Below are 27,606 nucleotides of genomic sequence, written 5' to 3'. Positions count from 1 at the left end.
TGCTGAGCCTTTGGTAACTGTCATCATGGTGATGGCTACCACTGGGCACGCACCATGCAGCAGGTACTTCACATATCCTAGCCCTCCTCAAAACAACTTTTTGAGGTAGGAATGATTTTCTCCATTTTGTATGTGAATAATACGTTGCTCAAAGAAGGTAATTATTTTGTCTTATATTTCACAGCTGATGTGGTGAGATTTGAACCTGGGGACAAAACTGGAACCTGAACTCATTTGACTCTACTTTTTAGAATCTATACACTTTCTCACTGTGTGCAAAGCAAAGTATAAAGCATTGGTAAGAATGGGATAGAAAGATACTTCCATATCTCCCCTATAAGAGCAAATTAATATAGCTGGGACTTAATGAACTCTAATAATATGGGAGGAATAAAACTATACTTGGAATTGCACATGAATCATGAATCGTCTCTTCTTTCTTTTTTTTCCCCCCTTAGGTTTTTGCCATAGGGTCTGTGTGCTTGCCAGAGAGAGACAGTAAGAAGTCATCCCCCCACCCCCCACGGGGGTGACCGCAATCCCTTCTTCTCCATTCCCCTCTTAGGATTTTGGGAATGCACACACATGTGCCAAGCATGATTTTCAACCCGCTGGGTCTGAGGCTCAAACTGAGGTCAGCCATGTGGGAGTCTAGCACCTTAATCATCACAGTCTACTACTTCTTCATCTTATCTTAATGCTGCTAAACAACTGTGTAATCACCCTATTTTATAGTCTTATAAACTGAGGCTTAAAGAGATTATGCAACTTGCTTAAAGTCCTATAGGTTTAAAGTTGATAGTATGGATTGAACAAAGATGTATGTACTTAACTATATGCTATGCTCTTTTTCTGTCATTTGCCAGGAAGATAAGATTGTATTAAAAAAATTATCTCACAATTGGAAACAGTATGCCCATTAAAATAGGTGGAGACAAAGAATATCAGAATAGACTAGATGGAGGAAAAGGGTATCAAGGAATAACTTCATTGAAAAGGCAGAGCACAACATTTTGGTGGGACTGTTGACATCTATAGATAGAAAGGGGAACCACATGGGGGAAGGCCTGGAAATGCAATGCATGAAGCACACATGAGGACTTGCAGATTATTCACTGGGTAGTGCGGAGGCTAGGGAACAATAATAGCTGGAAACAAGTTAAGACACAGGAGTAGGGAAGTGAGGTTATGGCGAGTTTGTAGCTTAGTGCGTGGACTTTGTTTCACTGTTTATAAGACACTGGAATAGGCTTCTGAAAGGAGACTGTCAATCAAAGGTATACTTTAGGAATGAAATCCTGACTATACAATGGTGGAAGAAAGAGATCAAGTCCTTGGGACAGAAAGAACATTCTCACATTCAGCTTCTATGATGTTAGGAAGAATGAGTAGGCCAAAAATCTTGGGGTCCTTTTCTCCTCTCCTCCACTCCTATACTCTCCTCCACTCAAACCCCTTCAGTCAATCCAAAGCAACTTTTGGGACCAACTTCAAAATATATTCTACATTCTACTGCAATTGTGTCTTATCTAGGCCTCCTAACTGTGCGCCCTGCTTTGTCCCTTCCTGCTCTCACAGACTAAACTAGCACAGCAGCAAGAGTCACCCTTTTAAAGCTGTTAAGTCATACCACATTACTTCCTTGCTCAAAACCCCACAGTAGATTCTTACTACACTTTGGACACAGTGCAAAGTCCTCACTGTCGCCTCTAAAGCCCCAATCAGAGGCTGGCAAATTTTCTTTGTAAAAGTCATGGTCACATTCTTAAAAATTTTAAACAAGCCTCCTAAAATTTAAAATCCATTCTTACCTAGAGACTGTTCCCCAACAGGCTATAGGCTGGATTTGGCCCAATGGTTCTAGTATGCTGATCCCTGCCCTACCCTACCTGGTTCTCTCATACCTCTCTACCTGCACCTACTAGTAGGTGCTTACCACTTTCTCTGCCATAGCCCTATTGACCTTCTTCTACTTTTAGAAAAGCAGAATCCTACCACGGGGCCTTTATACATGTATTTCCCTCTGACAATAATGCTCTTCCTTCAATATTCTCATAGGTAATTTCCACCTTGTATTCAGTCTTATCTTCAAACATCTTACTAGAGAAGTTCCCTGATCACTCCTTCTACAAAAACCACCATCCTTTCTCTACTGTATTTTTCTGCTCTATTATTTCTGATGACCTTTATTATGTTTGATATGGATTTGCCCTCTCTCCCCTTAAAATATAAGCTCCATGAGCATAGGGTCTTTGTGGTGTCCTCTGCCATGTCAATGTCCTTTTTGTCAGTGCCTCAAATACAAGAAGACCACATCAAATAATATTCCCTAAATGAGTAAATAAGTAATTGAAAGAGGTAGGTTTCTTTTGTCTTGATTTTACAGGTGGGAGAAAAAAGAAAATTTAAGAATTTCCTTAGTTGGCTTAAAAGCCAGTGAGCTTGGATTTGAACTTGGATTTGAGTCAAACTACCAAATTCTATGAGCTGTTTTTGCCATTTGATGCCAAGTCAAGAAGAACATTTCAAGAGAGATGTGATATGCTCTATATAAGATTGTATAGACTGGTTCATGAGAAGAGCCCAGACCTCAAGATTGTGAGACTTTATCAAGATGACATTCTTGCTCTTCTTGCCATGAGTGACGTAGGCTTTCACTGGCCTAAATTCACCAATTGGGGAATATTTGTTACCACCTTATAGGATGCAGGTGGGTCAGGGGAAAACTGGTAGAAGGCCCTGATGCCTCATCCAGAGGAAAAATGTTCCACTAGACCATTAATTCAATCATCTTGCCTGTAATTCAAGATTAATTTCCATCACCAACATTCTTTTGGTAGTTTCCAGGGGACACTGCCTCCCAGTAAGATAAATCAAATATAGTAATAAGGAGGAGGGGGGGAATTCTTCTCTCCAGCTGTACATAAACATTTCAAAATGGCTACCTCTTCAAGCCATCTTCCTTTTATAATCTGGGGTCCTAAATTTCACTTTTGGGGGATTCCAGGTTTTAATAAATATTCTAAGAAGGCTTCTTGCTGAATCTAACATAACCCGCCAAGCTTAAGAGGCCAAGTTTCTGGGAGACAACATATAGTATGAAGTGATTTTCTGAATGTGGGTGTGTGTGCCTTATGTTTCTCTTGCTTTCACATCCTACTTCTGTTCTATTTTTTTAGACTATCAAAAAAATAGCTCTTTTTAGGGAACCAGCAGTTAGTGTAATAGCTATGTCACTGGACTCCCACATAGTCGACTGCGGTTCGCGTCCCGGACCCGGTGGCTTAAAACTCACGCCGGGTGCGTGTGCATGTGTGCCCAAGATCCCGAGAGGAGAATGGAGGAGAAGGGATTGTGGCGTGACCATCCCCCCTGGGGGTGATTTCTCGCTTTCTGTCTCTATGTCTCTCTCTGTCTGTCTGGTGAGTGCATGCGCCCTATAGCGAAAAACCTCTAAAAAAAAAAATAATAATAATAGCTCTTTTTAGAAGACAACAGAACCACATTCCCTGAACATGCTAGAGGTCCCCTTCTGTTGCCCAGGATATTTGCATCTCTTTTGATACAAATGACAACGAAGTAATAATGATGTCTTTAATACCTATGAGTATAAATAAAAACAAGTAGCCCAGTATATTCAGTTAGAAACATAATGAAAGATTCTACTCCTGATTTTTATAAAAGATTACATTTTTAGATATTTACTTAGATTGGGGCTGGCAGTTTGAGTGGTGGTTAAGGACGCTGGACACCCACATGGCCAATGGCGGTTTGCGTCCCACATCTGGCAGCTTGCTTTCTCTCTCACTCACTCACTCACTCTGGTCAAATGAAAATAAATGAATAAATAAGGTTAAATAAAATAATTATTTTTTAAAAAAGAAATTTACTTAGGTTAGTGGAACTTTCAAAGGGAAACTGAAAAAGTTTACTATGTAAAATGTAATTGCTTTGATAAAACAGAAATGTGCATTTTGTTAGGGAATGAGTATTAATATTTATAAATGTATTTATAAATTTAACTTATAGATTTAATGTGGTTTTAATTAAAGTTCCAAATACAATATTTGAATTTTAACAAAATTGATATAAAATAATCTGGAAACATAAACAAGACATTTTTATTCAGAAAAGAAACCAAGTTTTAGTAAATATTATGAAGCAAAATTAATTCTCCCTGGTACTGGTTAAAAAGAATATAGACAGTCAACAAACAGATCTAACTATGTGAAAATGTACAATAGTACATAGAAAACTTTCAGTGTAACATGAGAAAGGTGGAATTAATAAGCATGTCACTTTCACATGGGGACAGCAAATTAGAAAAGCATTCCGTAAGATCCACAGGAAACATAAAAGAGGCATTCTGGATGGACAATAGTTATGTATTTCATCTTAAAATTAAATCTGCAACAGCTAGCATCTAATACAATAAATATTCTACATTCTTTATAGACCTAATACTTATCCAGGCTTTGAAGCAACAAATACACTCAGAGGGAATAAAAGACAGATATGATTATACCAAAATGGTTAAACTTCAGAACAATGGAAACACCAACATTTAATAGACTCTAAGAAGACTTTGTATCACTATGACAAAAGGATTAATATCTCATTGAAATGGGGGAAAAATCAAGCCCTAAATAAAGAAGTAGGCAAAAGATATGAATAAATGATTCATATCAGAATAAAATTAAAACATAGGGGAGGTATTCTGTTTCTTTTCTCACTGAAAGGAAAAACGAATGCAATTTTGATATATCATTTTACATCTATGAAATTTATGAAAAAAACTGAGAAAAAAACAATGCTCTTAAGATGCAATTTAGCTGATATGATCCTGTGCAAGGTGGCATTGCATACAAAGCTTTTGTAAAGCAATATGGTGATATATAAAAAGAGTCGTAAAGAAGTACATAACATTTGCTGTCGTAATTCTACTTTTGGGAATAATTCAGAAGAGGCAAAAATATGCACACAGTTGTGATAATAGTATTATAATGGGTGCAACAAAACAACCTGGGAAAAACCTAAATATAAAAAAATATATATTGTCAAGTAAATCATGGAACTTCTTCAAGATGTTTTATCCTGCAATCATTAAAGAAGGCAATTACAATGCCATGTGAAAAAACAGAAAAATGTTTATGATATGTCACTGTGGAAAAAAAAAAACAAAACAGAACATAGGTCAGCTGGTGGAATGGTAGTTAAGGTAGCTGGATCCCACATGGCTGATCGTCTGGTTCAAGTCCTGGACCCAGTGGCTTGAAAAATACACTGGGTATATGTGTTTGCATGCCCAAAATCTAGAAAAGAGAATGGAAGGCAGGGCATTACAACGTGGTCATCCTTGTTTGGGGGAGCTTTCTCACTTTCCCCCTACCTCTGTCTTTCTGTCTTTTTGTACATGTCCTATAGCAACCAAACAACAACAACAAAAAAATAAAGTGCCTTTAAATATTATATATTTGCAAGAATAAGGAAACCTATAAAAATGAATGAGCAGTTTGATTGGTTGCAAAATCATTGGATTTTTTTCCTTTTATAATTTTTCTTTACCATTATTACAATACCATCATTTCATTGAAAAGTGGACACGTGTGGAAGACAACAGTATGTTGCATGTATTTAAAGAAACGAAGTGCTATAAAAATATTGCATCTAGTCCTCCAACCTTCAGGTACTCAAGGGTACAATGAATTTCCTAGGATCCTCAGTAAATGACTTCATTTGCCTGAAAGGCACACAGGGATGCATAGCTACATGCCTGCTTTTAGACACATGCTCCAGAGGCTAGCCCTATTCTGACATGGAAGCCCCAGGGAAGCAGTCCTTATTCAGGATACCTGAGAGCCCCTCCTACTAGCTCCCTCAGGTTCTGTTCCAGACTCCACAGGAAAAATCTCTTGCTGCATGAATGCCCTCCCACTTGGGTCCTGAACCACTAGCTTCTCTGACTTTCCCTTGTGGACTCTTCATTCTGAGTTATTTTCTCATTTCTGGGGACTTGGTTGGTTCCATGCTTCCATGGCTACCTTGTCCAGCTGTCAGATTCCAGGTCCACCTTCCCCTACTGCTATAAGCCAGCAGATCACCACATGATTCCAAAGATCCCATTTGAGCAACCACTTTTGCACAAGAGATAAACAGAATTGGATAATATTTCTACAGTTCAAAAGATATGAAGGAATTGATAGGGCATTTTCTAAACAGGTCACGGGTTGTAAACACCCAGCAACAGGGACATTAAGTTAAAGGCTCCACTGTAACGCATTAGAAATTAAAAAGTATAGTCCAGGGGTGGGAAGGTCACAGGCATAAATTAGCATGACTTACGATTAGAAGTCAGAGCCAAAGAAAGAGACACCGGGAATTCAATAGCACACAATAGCCATCCTAACCCCTGAAATTAGGTGGAAGGCCTTGAAGAGCCCACTGCGGGTTACCTGACTTGCTTCCTCGCCATTTTGTTTGAATCAGATTCTCTGCTACTCAACTAATTGCTAAATCCTACTTTTCCTGGGCTGAAAAAGATACAGCTTACTTCCTATGGCTTTCATTTGAGGTATTAAAAACACTGTATGAGCATAAAAAACCATTCTTTTAATTTGACATCATAATGGGATGATTACTATGAATTTAAAAACCAACAGATGTGCCTGAGCCATTGGCCACAGAAAGCTTCCCAGAGAGGTTTCCCCTTTGAGAAATCTCTCAAAAGAGTCTGGGGCAACTCATCCAAGAGAGCTCAGGCGCTTAGGATAAATGCACTTGAAAGGAGGCTACATTCTTGGCCTCTTTCACAGGCCTCTTGGGAGGCCATTAAAAACTAAAATCACAAAATAAAATTTTAATGAAGTTCAGAAAAGAGGAGGAAGGTGTAACAACTGATAATCCTACTTCCCCAAATTTAGTGTCACAGCATTTATGGAGAAAGTCAGCAGTTGCCTTACTGAAAAGACAGGCCCAAATGTCAGAGTCAATGAGGCACAATAGGATACTCCTCAGCCCCTATAGAGAGAGTGGCTGCATTTGGTAGCAGGAGGATTTATGGCAGCCACCACCATGTTCTTTTCAAGGGCAGTTCAACGGCTTTGACTCCAGGGAGCACCTCCCCCTCCACACACACACACACACACACACACACACACACACACACACACACAGACAGTGCTGCTTTCTCCTTATCTCATCTCACAAGTTGGAGGGTAAAAATACCCTAAAACCAGTGCACAGACAGGCTATTCTTCTTGCCTTTATTTTTAAAGTTTATGAACTTTGCCATTAAGCAGGAAAGCACAGGCAAAGCCGCATAATCCATCCCCCACCACCCACCACTGAATGTCATATTTTCTATTCCCATAGTTTCTAATTTATTGACTCCAGCCAACCTTCTCTTTCAGAAGTATCCAGAATTATTTTTCCTAGATAAAAAGGTTATGTGATCTCCATTTCGTTCATGTCACTAATTTTACGGACACATGGAAATATTTCAGGACAAAGGGATAAAAGGCCAAAGCCTAATTTGAGAAGTTGTAAATTCTGGGTCATGAGCATCATTTACTACAAAAACCTGCACAGCAAGGAAGTAGTCTCTTCCAGGAAAATATTTGCCTTCTGTTTTGCAAACTTGGCCTGTGGGGTAAGTAACATCTGAGAGCGAGCTCTGGTAAATAGGAGGCAGTAAAGGATTTGTTATGGTGACCTAGGGTTGGTTATTTCCTGGGGGCACTTAAGACTATGAGAAGGAAGAGGTCCTGCCCGGTGCAAACTTAAACCTTGAATGCATAACTAGAGACAACTGAGGAATTTCCTTCTTTCCAAGCCTTTATAAATAAGAGGTTTTGACGTACGAGAATCTATGTGGCATGTACAACCATTTCCCTGCCCCTTTGTCTAATCCATGTGGTTGAGGAGCAAATTAAATGACTCTTTGAGGTTCCCACCTGGTTAGGGAATTTACAGACACTGCTTCCGGAAAAGAACAAAAATTTTCCACTGAGGGGAAAATGGTGGCTTTTGAGATGCCTGCAAACTGGGCATGAGGTCATCTTTGAACATATCTGCTAGATAACCAAAATGGTGGCTCTACCACACATTGCTTAGCATAGTGTCTTTTAAAAGAGCAAACTGATGGAGATATTTGTCAGAGTATTAATGACCTTTAGGATTAATGATGAGAATACTTTGGAAAGAGGTGAGAAACTTTTTTTTTTTCCTCTGAATTATTCCCCCACATCCCCATAGCTAACAGATTTCTAAGAATATGACATTGCTAAGTTCCTTCTTCATATAAAAGTACCCTGTCATCCAAATTTCCTCTCCAGTCACTGCTGTGGTTTTTATTTGAACAACCCATAATCCTCATCATTCATTAGGCCTCTGATGAAATGGTGACCCTCAAGGGGTCAAGACCAAGAACTCTTCTCAGTCATTTCCTTTCACCAAATGTAACATATAATGAATATTTTCTAAGAAGAATCTAACATTTGGGAGGTCAGACTGCCTTGACATGAAAAATTGAAGACTGTCTTTAATCTTTATTCTTTAAATTTTTATATTTAAAGAATAATCACTGCTCATCATGGGGATTTATAGATAACAAAATAGGTTTAAGTTTTTATCATAAAACTCCTATTGAGTCCTACTGTATGCAAACACCTCTACCCACACAGACTGACTCAAAAACAGAAGGCCAAAATAATTACATTTTGTTGTCTCATCTTTCTCCCTCTTTTCTGTACTCCTTAGACATATATTTTTTTCGCTCCTGGATGTTCTGTATCAACCAACTTCTATTGGTTTCATTGTTCATTCTCTGCTGTGCTGGTCCCAACTATGATCTCGCTAGGTGGAAAATGAGTCATCCTGTTCTCTCTACATCCACATAAGCCCAAGGCCAATTTATATTCCCAGGAAAAACAGAAAACAAAACTGCTTCATTATTCTTTGAAGTACAGGAAGCAGCCTTGGGTGAAGCAGCTGATTCTCTAAGGCTCTGTGTATGTGTGGGCCTTTCCACAGGTAGGAGAACAAGTGTTCCTAATCCCTCATACCTGTTCATGGACCACATGCTGATCTGAGAGCAATCTTTTCATTCTTTTGAACTTCTCTTAGAATCATTCTAGAAAAGTGGCCCTCAAGCCCAGCTATAAAGCAGAGTAGCTTGTGGAACCTGAAAAATGAAAACAAAACAAGAAAACCAAAAAAAAAAACACCAGAAAAGGCCAGGCCTTTTCATGAGATTCTGATTTTCTGGGACTGTGATTGGGCCTGAGCCCCCAGGAATTCAGATGCATAGCCAGCCTTGACAGCCACCCCTTTGCTGCTTCTGCAACTGCAGGGGACCTTTCATCCAGGTAATCAGTAGGAAGCCTGAGGTACTTCTCTGCTCTCAGATCCATCTTGTTGAGTCAATGATTGACTTTCCTTTTATTGTTTCTACAGATCCGCCCATCTTCAGAACACTGGAGGTCAGCTGGATGCTTCCAGAACTGTCTCATACACAATATGGACTTCCCTTCCCACCTGGGAGGACTTGACAGGGCCTGGGAAGGATGGAGTCAATGGAAAAGAATGGGGGCGGCTAGGGAGAAAGGGATTTGCACTATTTCTTTTACTACTTGATTATCCCCTTCCTGAATCGGTCACTTCTGATCTTATGTTTTCACTCTGCTTTCTGTGCCTTGCAGATCTCCAGCCTTCAAGAGTGCACTTCAGCATTCTGCCTTATTTGCAACATTCTACTTCTGTCTGCATATCTACAGAGTTAACATCTCTCAGTGTTGCTTTGAATTGTCTAACACTTGGGCAGTGCTATTCGCATGGCTGCTTTCAAATGTCTGCTTTCCAGAGACCTGGCTTAAGTCCAAATGTTCCTCCTACCAATGTGCTTTTCTGTCAAATAGAAAAATAAAAGTTTTTAAAAATGTCTCCTTCGCTGATCTGTGAATAGAAGCTAGGGCCTGGGTAGAGTGAGCACCACCTGATCTATTTTCTTCCCATTGAACAGGCAGCAAATTTATCATGGTGACATTGGAGGATAACCTACTGGGGCCTCCACTAAAAACCAACTTCCTCCAAGCTGTAAGACACCATGAAGGGCTCTGTGACAAGAGAAGGCACATTAAAAGTAGTACCTGCAGAGCTCCTGGGAGAGAAGGACAGACTGACTTAAAAACATTAAGAATGGTTTTCAATTAGATAAAAAGAAATCATATGGGACCAGCAGTTAGCATAATGGCTATGTCGCTGGACTCTCATGTAGTCAACCATGGTTGGAGTCCTGGACCTGGTGGCTTAAGCTCACGCTGGGTGTGTGTGCGTGCATGCCCAAGATCCCAAGAGGAGAATGGAAGAGAAGGGATTGTGGTGTGACCATCCCCCTGGGGGGGTGATTTCTCACTTTCTGTCTGTCTCTGTCTTTCTGGTGAGCACACACGCCTTATAGCAAAAACCCCTTAAAAAGATAAGAAAGATATCATAAAGCTGATTAAACTAAATCTCAGTTTTGTGGACATATGCCGTCTGCAATGGATGGGGAAAAAAGGTAAGTCAGTCATTTGGCAGTGTAGTTGGGGAGTGGCTGCCATTAACACAATGTGATGACCTGATACTGAAAAGAACAAGTGACTTCTGCTCTTTCCACTGGAAGAGATCACTGCCATTAACACAATGTGATGACCTGATACTGGAAGAGATCATTGCTGCTTGGAAGATTCCTCAGAAACCCAAAGAAACAAATATATTATCTAAGAGAAGCAGTTTGTGATGGTTCAGAGAAGGAAATTCAGAGGAACAGATGGACTGAGTGAGCCCAGGCAGGCCACACCATTCACTGGGAACCGTATCATATGCATAATAGTGACTCTCAAATGATGTACTAAAATGTTTCATGCACTGAATGAAATGGCCACTCATAGGCACACATGTTTCCAATACAGTCTTAATGATTCTTAGTTCAAATTATGATTGAGGTTACTTTTTAATCTCTAGATTATAAAAGGAGGACATAAACCAAAAAGGCTACCAGAAGATTGCGAGAACCCTGGGTAATGTGTTTGCTCTTGCCACCAATTTTGTTAGCTTGGTAACCCAGGTTGTCTCTTACTGGTGAACACTTTCTTTTTGTAAGCCAGTCTGAAAAACTGCAGGAGCTCCATCTGAAACAGAATGCCATGCAAGGCCTTGTGGCTTAGAAACTGGGTAGTCTATGTGACCAGTAGATGGTATAATGATTACGTTGCTGGACTCCCATGTAGTCGACCGCAGCTTGAGTTTTGGACTCGATGGCTTGAAACTCACACCAGGTATGTGTGTGTGCTTGCCCAAAATCCCTAGAGAAGAATGGAGGAGAAGAGATTGTGCCATGGCCATTTACCCAGGGGGTGATTTCTCACTTTCCATCTCTCTGGCAAGTGCATGTGCCCTATAGCAAAAATCTTTTGCTCAAAAAAAAGTAAAGAAAAGAAACTGTATGGTCTAAAGCCAGAGCCAGATGGACTCAGCTTCAGGGAGGCTTGGGAACACTCGGGAGATAACTTACTGTCTGACTCAACATCTTCCCTCTTGCAACTCCCTGCAATTTGTAAGGAAAAAGTGCGTTTAGTCTGATACTCTTTTCCTAAGTCAAGCAGGTGTGTTGAAGTAGATCTTACAGATACAGAAGTCTTCTGGTTTGGAGCAAAACACATATGTGCATATATTAAAGATAAGATCATTTGGGAATAAGGCTACCTCTGTTTTGTGCTAGAATCTTTGGATAAATTAATCTTTATTGCACAACACAAGGAGGAGGAATACAAAATTTTTTTGATTAATTTGATATGTTTTGCAAGATTAAAAATAAAAAAGTCCCAATTGTAAGTTTTTTGCCGTATATAAACGTGTGCCGGGCATGAGTTTCAAGCCTCCAGGTCTGAGGCACAAACCATGGTCAGTCATGTGGGAGTCCAGTGCCTTAGCCACCAAGTCACCTTCTGGCCCTGGGAACACCATTTTTCTAAAGGAGGGATTGAAACAATTGATTTTTAAACATATTAAGAGTTTAATACAAGAAATCAGAATAATAGAGGCTGTTTTCCTTCTGTTAGAATTATGCTTCAGTAGCAGAGTACCAGAGGGAAAAAATAAGTGAAACAAGGATGGACACAGAGTCTTCTTAGACAGGAGGATAAAGTTGGAAAGACAAATAAGGTAGAGAAATGTTACGTGATATCTATTTTGCAGAAGAAAGAAAAAAATACCAAGTTTTGTTACTCGTGTTAAAAACCAAAGTTAACATATTAAAGAAAAAAGCACACACCAAAGAGTCCGTAATTATGGATAGACAAAAAAGTGGGGAACGGGACTGACAGTACTGAGGAATACTTTGCATTCCTGGAGTTTTTTTTTATTCCTGCAGGCACAAAAATTAGGTAAAATAAGAAACCAATTGAAATTGGATCTGTTAGGAACAGTGAACTTATTCTTGGTTGCCTTGGGAACAGCTCAATCTAATAAAATCTAATAAAAAATGGCAAAATAAGTCAACAGAGGAGAAGATAAAGAAACCATGGCCTAGGTAGTTCCCATCAGAAAAAGATACAGTAAGGAGTTTAGAAGGAATCTGTGCCGTAAGAACGCTGAGATTATGAGAGGAGGAATCAGAGTTCCTTATGACAGGTTAACTATAGACTGTGTTCTTGACAGAGCCTCCCCACCCCCAAACAAAACAAGAAACTACAGATCTGGTTTTCCCATTGATTTTGATGGAAATCAGCTAATAAATCATGGATTTATATGTCTCTGGCTTCGCCTGCCCTACACATCCAGGTGGCTGCCCAGAAGGAGTAATAAACTAAGAAATGACAGTTGCTCGGTCTCCTGGTGACCTGGGTCAACTGCCTGAGGTCAGAGAATCATGGCTCCCGCTGTTTAGACAGTGCCAGGCCTTCAGCACTGTGTAGGGTACAGCCTGCCTGGGTGTGGTGGGGAGTAGAACAGGGAGTCAACTGTGCCATAACATTTACAACTGTGGGCAGGGCAAGAAGTTCTGAAGTGCTGGCATCATGTTAAATATTCAACCTCCATTTCCTCCAGCATTGGGAACCTCTAGATTATGCTGGTGTGGAAATGCGTTATTGGACCCATGTCAAGTCTGGGAGAGTGAGAACACCAATTTGAGACTATGTACATTACATTAGCTCAGCATTTCCAAAATTCATGCAAATTCTAATATTGGACCAGGGTTTACAAACACTCCCTCTACCAAGCTAGGATGGGAAAATTCCCACGAGCACAAACTGTAGGTAAAGTTGCCTAATAAAGTATAGGGGAACAGTCCTACAGGCCAGAGCAAAGCACCCCATTATCCTCTGTGCCTGTGTCCTACACTGGACGTGCAGAGACGCATCCCGTTTTAGAAAATCAGCCCTATGGTTCTCTGCTTGGTGTACTGAAGATGCCTCAGGAATTACAATTCAGTTATCTGTACCCATAGGAAATATAAAACCTGGAGATTTTTATACTCTAGCATTAAGTCTGAAAATTCTTCAAACCAAGCAAAAATTTTAGAAAATAAACAACTGTAACGATAGATGCATAAAACAAAAGAAGTAATGCATTCAGCTTACCCTTCTAATATTTCATTAAAAACATGAAAACAGGTATTCTCAGGAATGGGGCCGCTGTGAAAGCAGGGCCCAGGGGAGGAAGTCAAGAGAAAGTGCTTTCAAAAGCAAATTCTCAAATGCTAAGAATTCTGAAGAAACTTCCTGGTGCTGTCCTCATTTACACTGGGACAGCTCCCAATTCATCCTTTTAAAACAATTTCCCAATTTGCCCACCCACCACCGTCCACCTTATTGAAGCGGATGAACAGAAGAGAAATGGGGTTGAGGTACTTGGCCCCCAGCATCACATCAGTAATGAGATGGCAGCAGGTGATTCTTATTACTGCGCTGGTGCCAAGACACATTGCTCTTGGTAACAAAAATGAAAAACATGCACAATCGGTGCCCACACACTCAGAGGGTCCTCTCCATCCTGTGCAGAGGTAAGGCCTACAGAGAAAGACGGGAATAACCACCACCCACACAAGGGCACTGACTATTTATGTTTTACTAAAGAAAACATTTTTTTAAAGCAACAGATTTTAAACAAACAAACAAAAATTATCGAGTGTTTGGGTAAATCATGGAATCCACAAGCTATATACAAAAATAGGTCCTATGCATTTGATAAGTTCAAGAACCAGTACAATTTCAATAAGAGGAGCAAAATTGATAATTAACATTAACCGTAAAATGAGGTAACTGGGACCAGCAGATGGCGTTAATGGTTGCATCGCTGGACTTCCACATGGCCAACCATGTTTTGAGTCCTGGACATGGAGGCTTGAAACTCATGCCTGGCAAATGTACATGCATAACCAAAATCACAAGAGGAGAATGGAGGAGAAGGGACTGCGGTGTGACCATTCCCCCTGGGAAGGCAGTGACTTCTTGTTTATTGTCTCTGTCTTTCCAGTGAGCCCACATGCCCTATAACAAAAATCTTTAAAAAAAAAAAAAAAAAAGATGATGAAGAAAAAAGAAATGCTGTTACCTACATTATCACTGTAATTTCCAAAAAGAAAATAAGTCAATTTTATAACCGTTACAACTATAACAATACTGAAAATGACACAGCTTTTAAAAAGGTAGCCCTTTCCATTTTACAGTTTAATGTAGTAATTTTACTCATTCTCTTGATGGCATAAATCCTTTTTCATGAACAGGCACTTGGCCCTGGGGCAGATGATTAGAAGCTACTCAGTTATCAGTAGTTCAGAGCCCACACTTTACAGATGGAGAGATGGAGGCTCAGCAGGAGGCAGTACCAAGGCCAGAATGTGTACCCCCTGCCTGTTTTGCTTCCTCACACCAGAGCAGCACCTCGGATAACAGAAACAAGGCTCAGCATCTTCCTGTTTCCCAGCCAGGTATGAGCCCAAGTCCCATCCATAAGAGGAGACACCGGGCAAACAGAAGCATTCTGCCTTCAGCTCCCTCTCACTTCCCTTTCGCTTGCTTGCTTTCTGCAAAGCAGGGATCATTTTTACACCATGGGTGTCCTGAATCTTCTTATTCTTTTCCTGCTTATTAAAAACTGATTCCACTTCATCATTTCAGATCCTTCCATTCTAAAAGCAGGTGACCCTGGGCTGCAGTGTTGTCACAGGGTTTCTACTCAAGGAAGGATCAACATGCAAGCTGAGGTCAGGGTTTCTTTGGTGCCAGGATAATTTTTCTTTACCAGAACATCTACACTAGTGCTCTTATTAAACTTTCATGAGTGAAGTAAGTTGGAGTTTCCTCTAGTTCAAGTTCTTTCTGTAAATATATAAAGCCAAGTAACTATTAGATGTGAATTACATGATCAAAGAAAAAAATCTAATAAATATATTGAATGGTTTCTATTCTCCCAAGATTTCTTGAATTCCAAATACACTTTCTTTTTAAAAGCAAGTATCCTAAAACAAAAGATTTCCTCTGGATTCAAATATATTAAAATTTAGGATTAAAACCTATTCTGAGGTCAGCAGGTGGCATGGTGGTTAAGGCAACTCAACTCCCATATGGCTGACTATGGTTCGAGTCCTAAATCTGGCAGCTTGCTTTCTCACTTGCCTTCTCTCTCTGGTAAACTTAAAAAAAAAAATTAGTTTCTCACTTGCCTTCTCTCTCTGGTAAACTTTAAAAAAAAAAAATTAGTTGCTATAATGACAATGAATAAAATTAAATAATTCTTTTTTTTTTTTTTAAAAAAATACCTATTCCAAAAAAATGCAGCTGAAATCTATTTTAACAATCCATCTCAGCCTCTGCCCCGTTAACCAACAGTTATTTTTTCTAAATGATTTCAGCAAAATCTCTCATAAAAACATCCCCCTGAAGAATGTAACTATTTACCTACATATTATGCACTGAAGGTTTAGAGACTCTAATCCCTCCTCACCCCTGACAAACTTTAATAAAATGTTTAAACATTTTGCAATTGTAACAATAAAAAAAAAAAATTGGCCATGGGTGAGCTTAAGCTTCCTAAGATGACTAAAATAATTACAACAAGACTGTTCTAATGGAGCAATCCAATGTCCACAGCAAAAATGAAAAGAACTCGAGTTTGTGTAACATTAGCAAAACTAAATGCTACCACACTTGCAAGACAACAACAGGATCACACATATTGCTCTTACACATGAGGTGCCAACTTCAGAATAAGCTGGCTTTACAAAAAAAAAAAAAAAGGAAATTACACTAAAGCTGAAGCACTAAATTCACAAAGTGAGGGATGTGAGAGCATGGGGCTTTAAAAATTCCTTCGGTGTGTTCTTTCCCTTGAAAATGCTTTCACTTGCAATATGAAGAAATGTAAAAAGCTAGTTAACCTTAGTGGTTATTCTTAACTGTTGAAATTAACATTTGATTCTTCTGTTAGTTCACTTTGGCAATATTGCACAAGAAAGGGAAAATATCAAACTAGCTTTTTCCATTTTTATTATGAATTCCAGCCTTATGGAAGAGCAGAGCTGGAGTTGCATAATAGCACCGGAAGAGGTCTGAAGCATCAGGAAGCTTGGAGGAAGGCAAGCTGCACACTTCTGTTTCCACCAAGTTGAGACTTATGGCCACAGTCAATCTAAACCATATTTGGAGAGAAAAAAAGATTTTTATAAAGAACTTTTCAATGTCTCAAAGCAAATGAAAAATGAGCCATAGGCAAGCCATTCTCCTAATTACAAGCAGCAGTTAAATGAGCTGCCTGGAAATATTTTCTAAGTGTGCAGCCACCTGTAATTCCACCGAGACTGAAGTATGTGATACAACAGTGTTGCTGTTTTTATTTTATTTTTTACTTGCAGAGGCACAAAGAATGGATAATGCCCTCCACACTCACAAGTGAAAGGCCCAGTTCATTACAAATACAGCTGGAGTCAGTTGTCCATGCAAAGTACATGTACATTAAAGGAGTTGAATAACGTACCCATTCCGAGAGGTCACTGAGCTAGCAAATAAAAAACAAAACAGTAAATGGAAATGGATATTTTAGTGTGTGGGTCTTGCTGAAAGCTTTCTATTCATTTGAGAAATCTACAGAGGCTTTCTAGAGAGAAAAGGAACCAATGAGAATAAAGTAGATTTTCTACCTAGTGAATATTTTATTTTAGCTAAAAGTTACCAGTGGCACTAGATATAGAAGTTTGTTTTGACCTTTTTTCTCCCACTACAGTGCTAATGTCATCAAGAAACTATAGCAAGTGCTATACTCTAAATAGAGATGCAGCACTTATGCATAAATACATTTATAGAAGAAAATCTACCAGAGACAAATGGTCAGAACCTTCATCAGGAAATTCGAATTTCTTTTCCATAGAAATACTGCTAAAAGTCAATCAGTGAGATTAAAAAAAAAAATTGACCAAAGAAGGTGTTTTCTTACCATTAAGTAAGGTCTTAAAGGTGGCATATTTTAGCTAAAAGTCATGTCATCAAAAGGCCAGTCCAAAAATGAAATATGAATTACTTGTACACATTTTCATAAATATCAGCTTAGCAAGGAAAAATTAAAATAGATAATATCACCATAAAATATCCTAAAGTCATAGCATAACTTGAGAAAGGGCAGTAGGTAGGAGAAAGAGGGAAAAGAGGACAGGTACATATTTAATAACAATTTGGTCTGTGGAAAAACCATTTTGAAACCTTAGTTGGTGGCCTCTTACTTATAATAATACAATTTCTCAAAAAATGGTAGGCTTTTGAGTAAAGAAAATCCTATCAAACTACAGGAAGCACTCCATATTCTTCCATAAGGAAATTTACAGAATTATCTCAGAAAAATTAAAATTATATACTCAAAACTTAGTGTTGGGCCAGTAGGGAGCACATTGGTTAAGGTGTTGGATCCCACATAAGAGTACTCTACAATGTAAGTCCCAGACCTAGCAGCCTGAAAAACACGCCAGGTGTGTGTGTATGCATGCCCAAATTCTTGAAAGGAAGGTGGAGGAGAAGGGATCACAGCGTTGCCTTCCTGGGGTGGTGGGGGGTGGGTGGGTGTGATTTCTCACTTTTCCTCTGTCTGTCTCTCCAGTGAGTGCACACACCTTATGGCAAAAACACTAAAAAACAAACAAAACAAAAACTTAGTGCTTTAGGCTTGCTGTCTTGGGTGGACTATGAAATATTTTCTTTGTCCACACCAAAACAAAGAGAATAAGCACATTTATTCATTCTACCTTAACATATGGAAGCCAAGCTCTTAAACAAGGTTAACCGTTCCACAGTTAATAAGTGTAGGCTACAGCCAATGGACACACTTTCCAATTTGGTACAGACAAGAGGAAGGACTTTTGCATCCAAATCATGTGTCATTTAGAGAATAGGAGGTGATGAGATTCTCCTGGAGTTAAATTTCTAGTTGGTGGCAGTGTTAGGACCATCCTTAAACTTTCTAACTCAGCTTTGTCACCAAAACAGCTGCCTCCCATGAGTAAATCTGCAAGTTGAACTCTAACACAGTAGATTTTAAAGTCAGTTTTGACAAGATTTTGAATTTAAGAACAATTTTACAAAATAGCTTTTGTTCTTCTTTTCTGAATACAAAATATTTTTGCAGCAGGTATGGATGACCAGCCATAGGTTAAAAAGGAAAAGGAAACATCCAACACCTGCATGTTATTGTTTTCCATTTCTAAAGAAGGGCAGGGTCAAGTCAATCTATCAAGGAATTGAACGATGACTGATTTTCTGCTCCGACAAATTACATGTGGGCATGGAAAGTATCGCCAAGGTTAACAGCCTGAAAAGTTCTGGCCCTGGGGTGAGAAGTCCTCCGGGGAGACACAAAGGAGGTTCTTGGACAGCTTGAGATGATGGCTTTTTACCAACCAGTACAAAGGAAATTCAAAATCCTTTAATTGTCAGAGGACATGTACATTTGCCAGAGAGATAGGGAGAGGGAGAAAGAAATCCTCCATGTGGGATTAGGTTCCCTTAACCACTAGGCCAGGTGGCTAGCCCAGAAATTCAAACTTTTAACACTTAGCGTGGCTAATCTGGTGCTTCCTAGCTACCTTGGTTGTAGGGCCTTAGTGCATATATGAGCAAGTCCTAAGGACATGTATTCCTAGGGACATATATTAGTATATGCGGCTTTATATTTTTTCCCCCAAGAAAGGTGAAAATAATGTTTACTGTTAGATTTGACTTAATAAATTATTTTTCTCTTTTAAAAAGTGTAATTTAAAAAAAAACATAAATGGAGAGTCCAGGTGGTGTGGTGGTTAAGGCACTAGACACTCCCACATGGCTGACCATGATTCGAGTCCCGGACCTGGTGGCTTGCTTTTTCACTTTACCTCTCTGTGTCTCTCTCTGGTCAAATCTAAATAAATGAAAGAATAAATAAAATTAAAATAAATAACTCTTTGAAGATGTAAATGGAGATGAGGTTTAGAGTTATTCTCATGGTTTTTCCTTAAGTCTCATCCAAATAAATTCTTATTCTGGATTTTTCTGACAATTTTAATAAAAGATAAAAACTTCAGATTGAGGAGCTACATTTGGATGATGGGGTCACCCCCTCATCTCTTCTGTGATACAGAAATAGTGGTGAGAAAACAGGGCACAGGAAGAAAAGAGCCAAGGATCCTAACAGATTTCTCCATACAGGATTGCTTCACACAAGATCTTTAAGTCTGGGTACAGCTCAACTTCACACTTTAAATGAGGTACCCCAACTCCCCTCAGCAGCATCTGTTTTAATTTGCTCATTGCCCGAAAGTATCATTTTTTAAAAAGCTGCATCTTTAGCAATTTTTTAAGAGAATTTTTTTTTTTTTCTATAGGGCATATGCACTTGCCAGGGAGACAGATAAAAAGTGAGAAATCACCCCTCGGGGGGATGGCCAAGCCACAAACCCTTCTCCTCTATCCTCCTCTTGGGATTTTGGGCATGCACGCACACATGCCTGGCGTGAGTTTAAGCCACTGGGTCTGGGACTTGAACTGTGTTTCACTACATGGGAGTCCAGTCATGTAACTGTTATGCCATCTGCTGGTCCTAGCAGCTTTTAAGTGATATTCCCACCTGTTGGTCACTATATTTTCTAGAACTTTACAAGATGGAGAGATGTCCTGCAAGGTGAGTCTCTCAGAATGTGTATATATATGTGTGTGTGTATTTATACACACACACACACACACACTTAAATGGCCCTCACACAAGAAAATGGCATAGCGTAAGATAAGGCTTTATTGGCTGTTTATGAGGTCACATGATGCCAGAGGAGAGCCCCTCACTTCTCAGCAGGCTCCTGCATACTGTCCCTAGGAAGCAGTAATACCTGACAAATGTGTGTCACCACACATGTGCATTTCTGCATGAACTACAGTGTGTGGCCTGTTCCCAATTCTGAGGATGCGGACAAATGAAAGGAGCCTGAAGCTCGTTTTAGAGTTCATAGGACAATCACACAAGAATAGCCTTTGGATGAAGATATGGTGATAAATGTTCTTACAGAGCATTATCTTCCAGGTAACACTTCCCAATCAAGGTTAGAAGGTTGACTCTGTATTAGCATATCAGATATTTCAGCATCTAAAGTCAAGCTTGATTTCGTGTGTTCAAGATATGGAAAAGGGGGAACCAGCAGTTACGTAATGGCTATGTCGCTGGACTCCCACGTAGTCGACCGCGGTTCGTGTCCCAGACCCGGTGGCTTAAAAAAACTCATGCCGGGTGCGTGTGCGTGCGTGCCCAAGATCCCGAGAGGAGAATGGAGGAGAAGGGATTGCAGCGTGACCATCCCCCCTGGGGGGTGATTTCTCGCTTTCTGTCTCTATGTCTCTCTCTGTCTGTCTGGCGAGCGCACGCGCCCTACAGTGAAAATCTCTCAAAAAAAAAAAAAAAGATATGGAAAAGGGAAACATTAACTTGACAATCATAACATTAGTTCATTTGATATGAATAGTTCATCTCCCTTTGTTGTAAAGTCTTTATCAGAAGGTCTACAGTTGGTGATTGTGTGAGTCAAAGTCTTTCATTTCTAGAAGCATTAGGCGAGTGCACAACAAAAACGGCTGGAGTTATGTAGCCCTAGACTTAACATATGGCACAGGACTCTCCTTCCTTTGACGCAGTCTGAATGTTCCTCAAGGATCTATGTTACAGAAGGAAGTGGGTTAGAGATGAACAGAGGAATTGACACTTGTTTCCACACCCACAGGCAGCTGTGCACACTGGTCTCATTTAATTCTCACCCAAATCTAGGAGATAGGTTACATTTTGAAGATGGGAAGTATGTAAGGAAAGGAGGAATAATTTGCCCCAGAGGTCACTGGTCCAGTACAAGGTGGATGGAAAAACATGTCTGCCTGACTCTGAAGGCAGAACATTCCTTACCACAAAAGCTACTTGCCCTAAATTTAAAGTTATGTCTATAGGAATGAGGGGTTGATGACTTAGAGGGAGATGGTGGCATGTCTTTTGATCACACATCCTGTTGAAGGCTGGTGGACATTTCTTATACTATAGGGCCAATTAATTGAAAATGTATAAATACTTTGGTATTTTTATGTGAGAATTTTACTTTTAAAAGTAAAATACAATTATGAGACCAGCAGTTAGTGTAATGGCTATGTTGCTGAACTCCCATGTAGTCAACCACGGTTCGAATCCTGGACCCGGTGGCTTAAACTCATGCTGGGCATGTGTACATGCGTGCCCAAGATCCAGAGAGGAAAATGAAGAAGGGATTGAGGTGTGGCCATTCCCCTGGGGGGTGATTTCTCATTTTCTGTTTTTCTGTCTCTCTCTGTCTTTCTAGAGAGCGCATGTGCCCTATAACAAAAACCTCTTAAAAAAAAAAGTGAAACACAATTTAAAAAGTTAAAAAGAAAATTAGCAAACGATATATACTATTTGTATGTCCTCAGTGCTAAACATCTATCCTTTAGTAATTCCCCCCCACCCTGCCCCTAAATTAGAAAGGATTAGATCAGAGGTGAAGTGATCCAAGGAGGAGTTTAGTCAGCTATGTGGCAGACTCTGAGAGGCACTGAATGTTCTCTGCCCCCGAGTCCTCCTCACCATTTATTCTCCTTTTCAAGTGGTCCCCATGTGTTACTGACATTTCAATAATAAAATGTATATAGCTACAGACATTTCAATAATAGAAAATCTGATGGGTACTTTTGTTTTCTTTGTTAGCCAAAGAAATTGCTACAGAACTGTAAATCCTTGCAAAAAGACTTCTGTACAGTCATCATGTGAATGAACAAATTGAAGTCATTTTAAAAAAATATGTGCAGTTGCTACACAGCAGTGAACAGACATACCATGTAAGAGCAAATTTATGACTAGGAGGAAAAATTACACTCTTCAAAGCATCCCATTTGGTGGCAGTTCAGTCATTAGTGAAAGTAATATCTATTTAAAAGCAGTAAATGGCTATTTCCAAACAGAATGGAACCGTATGCAAGAAGATATCATCCCACTCAAACATCCCCAGGCTCTCCAGAGAATCACTCTAGTCTGTCATGTTAATGCACTTCCTTCTTTATTTTTACTCTTTTTCCCCTTTTTTTTCCTGCTGAATATTATCTTCTAAAATCAAATTAAGTAGTAATAGTAAATGTGTAGAGTAATCACTTTAGAAAAGCAAAACAGATTCAAATGATTATATAAAAACAGCATTTCTCATATTACAGATAGAGAACCCAGATGAAAGTGAGAGAGAGTTTTAAGAGGCTTCTAGAGACTTAAGCAGCTGTCCAGGTAGCTATTTAATGGAGTTGTCAATGGACAGTAAAATAATACTTTAAAAACAGTATCTTCCCCATCTGTGTGCAATCTCCCTTTTCAGGTCCCTTTCATTTCTAAGACCTATAGTGAATAATAATAGTGATAGCAATAAATACTCAAGAAGGGAAATAACTCTTAGATCTCTTTTTGGTAAAATAGTGCAAGAAAGCAATATAACATGGGTAATTTCAGTGTCTGCTCCAACATGGTAATTATTATTATCCAATGAATATTTGATAATAACATGTCATGGGTAATTTATTTTGCATTTAAGTTTTCAAAGAGCACTCTCCTCGATAAAATTTAATGTATCGATTTTTAAATACTATAAAGTATAGATGACTTCTAAAATATATAACTATATTAAATAAACTTGTACGGTAACATAGTTGGTATTTAAGTAGGTCTTATGGATGCTTTTCAAAACTAAAGGGCCTATTTCATTAAATTGGTCTTCTCAGTCTATGTGGAAAATGAATTATTTATTTATTTCTCTTTAAAAAGAGTGAAGTAAAGATTATTTTTTAAGTTCTTGGCAACAAAGGAGAACCAGAAATTTTGGATTTATTTTTTAGTCCGCAGCACACCCTGAACTATTCATCCTAAATAATAAAGAAAAAGAAGTCTTCTAGAATAAACTTTTTGAGCAAACCAGGTTAAGAAAATGCCCAAGGGATCATTCTCCAGGCACTGTTAGACACACCGTGGATATTGTTAGACACTGAAAGTGGTGCTATTTCAAATCAATCGGGTCTCATCAAGGATTTCTATATAAGAAGAATCCTAGAAGGATGAACAAATAATTTTTTTTTCCCACTAAACTGGAAATGTGGAGGTGTTCAGGTCATTGTGAGGAATGGAGAAGTGAACCCAGACTGGGGTCAACATTAAACAAAAATCTCACCTGTGTTAATGCTTTATGGTACAAAGCAAAGCTACCCTCAGGGCTTACTAAAGCATATTGTTCTAAACCAAAAAGTTGAAGAACCACAAACATTTGGTGTTAAGGACAATAGGGATCTAACTATTCTAATTTTATAGGAGAGAACATGGACCCACACCCCCCACCCCCACCCAGAGGTTAGAAGCTGTGCCCGTGATCACATTAACAGCTGGAGGATGACCAGTGTGTAAACATTGACCCTGGAAACTTCTACCACAAATTAGACACTCTGTATTGTCATTCAAATCAAATAAGAGTATATGGTACTACTAGGAAACTGCAAATAGTTCCTACCCACAGGCAGTGTACTCTTCAGAACAGGAGAAAGAAACTAAGAGTTGCAAATTTAGTACAGGGAAAAAAAAATTAGTACAGGATGATAAGAACTGTAATAGAAAAGGTACCCAATGTTGCCCAAGCAACGTTGTGGGGTTACTAGAGGCTTCTCAGCTGATCTAATATCTAAACTGGTGCCTTGAAGGATAAGCAGGGATTATGTAAGGGAAGAGAGAGAGGAGGGAGAGGAAGGCAGTTGGATCTGGAGGAAATAGCTGACATGCAGGATTAGTGGTAAAAGAGGACGGGCATGTTTGCGGGAGTGAAGGGAACTCTGTGAAGCTGGGACATTGAGTGCTTGGTGGGTATGGTGGGAGATGGAGCAGTAAAGGTGAACAGGGCTTAACAAACCTTGAGGGCTTCATATCCTATTATAAGAAATTTGAAATTTATTTCAAGTTAATGGGAACATAAAGGATTTGAAAACAAAGTATACTGACTGGATTCACATTTTAAAACATGATGACTGCTGAGTGAAAAAAAATGGGAGTGAGGTAAGAACAGAAGGAATCAAAGCAGTTAACTGGCTGTTGCTATAACTGAGAAGCTAAAGGATAATCATCTAAGAAGGTGCAAGGGGTGAGGTGGAGGGAGAAGAGTTGGATATGAGATATCGAGGCAGCAGAACTAAAGTGTTAGATGCTAAATAGATATTTTTAAAAAGTGAGTCATCGGGGAAATGAAAAGTCAAAAATTATTCTGAAATGTTTGATCAATGTCTTGCTGAGGAGACCTGACACTGGAAATGTAGAGCCTTGTCCCTCAGTGAAACACTTGGAGACTCTTTTACTGCCAATAGAAATGCAAGACAGCTCTGTGTTTGCTCACCACCAGTGAAACCACTGCATTCTGGATACCAAAAATACTCTGAATTCTCCAGGAACTCCTGTATGGATTCTTGTAACTTAATTATGCTTTTATTGGAGGGTAGTGATAAATCTATAGCAAGATTTTTCAAGAATAAAGAGCTTGCCTAATAGGTATCTTCAAAGGCTCTTTTAGCCTGTCCACATTCCCTGGTGGACTCTGGGGTAGGAAAGGGGAGTAGGCTCAGTGTCCTATGCCACGCTTGGACAGCATATGTTCTGGTTCCTCTATTGGGTTGTTGGAAAAGTCATGATGCATAGAAAAACAAAATATATGTAATGACTTTCTGACAATCCAGTATTTTCTGGTGGAAACCGGCTGATTTAATAGAAGCAGGATTAGGATTACTGAGTAATAACTCAACTGAGGGAAAAAGAATTTGCTATCTCTATATGGATCATCTTAAGGGTCCTAAGGTTTTTCAGTTCAAACCTAGAGGGATGAATAGAGAGTGTGCTTTTGGGCTGTGGCATGTCTCAAACCCATGTGAGGAAATAGTCCAGGTACTCACCCCTTCGCCGCCATTTTCATCCGTGTTGGCAAGCATTTCCTGCAGGGCTCTGACAGAGAGGGACTGTTCCAGCACAAAACTGCAGACGCAGAGATCTGGAGGAACATACTGTGGAAATAAAAGTCAGAATGAGGATACCTCCTCATCTCAGTCAGAGATCAGCCATACAATAACACCTCAAGGGCAAAGAACATATGAATCAAAATTATAGTTGGATGAATAGGAATATAAAAAGTTGACTTTCTCTTATTCAAGTTAAGTGGCCCCTTCAGCTGGACTCTAAAGCATAAGAAAAAGAAAAGCACCAAGTCTCAAGGAAACAGTGACTAAGATGTGAGGATCAACCTGAGGGAGGGCTGGTGGTCCATGTGGAAGAACACATATACGGTCCCACTAAAGAAGGGGCAGGAAAGGAAGGCTGATTTATGCCTATGTCTATGGGCGGGTATAAAGGGAAGAAAGCCAGTAGTTCTCCTCCACAATTATTTATAAAGAAAACAGTGGACAGACTGGGTTGTGGCTGCAGTCAATAGCAATCAGAATAGAAAAATCTATTTGTTCATAAAACCTGGATGTTACCATGTAAAAACAACAATAGAGAGGGGTTAAGAGCTATATAAATATAGCTCTGAACAACAACAAAAATGTACAGAGCTGTAAGAATTGACGGCCCCTACAATCATTCTAACTTACTGGAATTCGTTAACATCATGATAGTCATGCCTGTTCTGGAACATTTCTCAGCCACCATTAAAGATGACCTTTTCTACATACTGACTAGTAATAGACACTACTCACGAAGAACTTTTTCTGTGCCAGGCACTATTCTATGTTCTTTGCATATATAAACTTATTTAATCCTCACATTCATGCCATGAGATAGAAACAATTACTATTCCACTTTATAACCAAGGAAACTAAGGCACAGAGAAGTTAGGTCACTGGCCCAAGGTCACAGTTTGTACGTGGCTGAGTCAGATTCGAGTTCAGACAGTTTATCTCCAAAGTGTGTGTACCTACCCCTAAGCTAGTCCTACCACTAATAAAAATATATTTCAAAAATTTCTTCACAACTAAAACATATTGGATTATAAATATTTAAGTATTACATTTATGGGAAATGCACTACTTGTTACTGAGAAAGATACAAGGAAACATAAAATTGTTGCTTTTCAGGGGCTTACAACCCAGCTTCATGATACACCATGTTCCCTGGGAGCAAATGATCGTGATGCACACCAATCCTTTGTTTCCCACATGACATTGGCAGAACAGTGACACCACGGGAATGACAGGAATGAGGACTGAGAAGTGGCTGTCAGCACCGCTATGTTTAACGCTTCAAGACAGGTAGTGCTGTTCCCATGGAGCTCTAATTTAAAAGCTAAAGCAAGCCAGCTACTAAGTCTTCCATAACCCCTTTGACTTGAGCATTTTCATTTTCAAAATGGAGATAAAGGGATTGACCATCGGTTCTCTTTAATTTCCAAATGTTTGTATTAATATGTTCATCTTCTTCTAACCTCAATGTCCTAACAAATAAGATAATATCCTTCTTGCTGAATCTGCCTATAATTTTTCCTTATTAGTATTTTTTTTAAAGTTTTTTGATATAAGGCACATGCGTTTGCCAGAGAGAGAGAGAGACAAGAGTAGGGTGGCATGGGGTAGGGACAGTGAGAAATCCCCCCCAGGAGGGATGGCTATGCTGCAATTCCTTTTTTATTTCTTCTCTCAGGATGTTGGACATATATACACACATGCCATTGTGATTTTCAAGCTGCCTAGTCTGGGATTTGAACTGGAGAGTTAGCCATGTGATCCAGGGTCTTAATGCTATCTACTGGCCCCCTTATTACAGTTTCAAGGTCCCTCCAAGACAGAAATAGGTCATCTTAACTCAAAGACTATTGGATAGGGTGACTGACATTTTCTTTTCTATTTTTTTTTCAGAGAGATTTTTGCTATGGGGCATGTACACTTGCTAGAGAGATGGAGAGATAAAAAGTGATAAATCACTCCTTGGGGTAATGCCCAGGCCACAATCCCTTCTCCTCCATTCTCCCCTCAGGATTTTGTGCATGCACGCACACGCACCTGGCATGAGTTTCAA

At 39.4% G+C, this 27,606-nt stretch overlaps 1 protein-coding gene across 1 annotated transcript in view; it reads right to left on the bottom strand.

Moving 5' to 3' along the window:
• The window catches only part of LOC102495495 (ryanodine receptor 3), a gene marked incomplete at its 3' end in the record, with an annotated part of 299,734 nt that overhangs the window by 223,748 nt on the left and 48,380 nt on the right, over positions 1–27,606 (bottom strand). The window contains exon 4 of the mRNA XM_006156625.1: positions 25,494–25,601. Coding sequence (XP_006156687.1) covers positions 25,494–25,601 — 108 coding nt within the window. The remainder of the gene's footprint in view (positions 1–25,493; positions 25,602–27,606) is intronic.

This window comes from Tupaia chinensis, unplaced genomic scaffold, assembly GCF_000334495.1.
Source record: "Tupaia chinensis unplaced genomic scaffold, TupChi_1.0 Scaffold000510_1, whole genome shotgun sequence".
Classification (NCBI taxonomy): Eukaryota; Metazoa; Chordata; class Mammalia; order Scandentia; family Tupaiidae; genus Tupaia; species Tupaia belangeri.
This window is presented reverse-complemented; position numbering and strand designations above follow the sequence as displayed.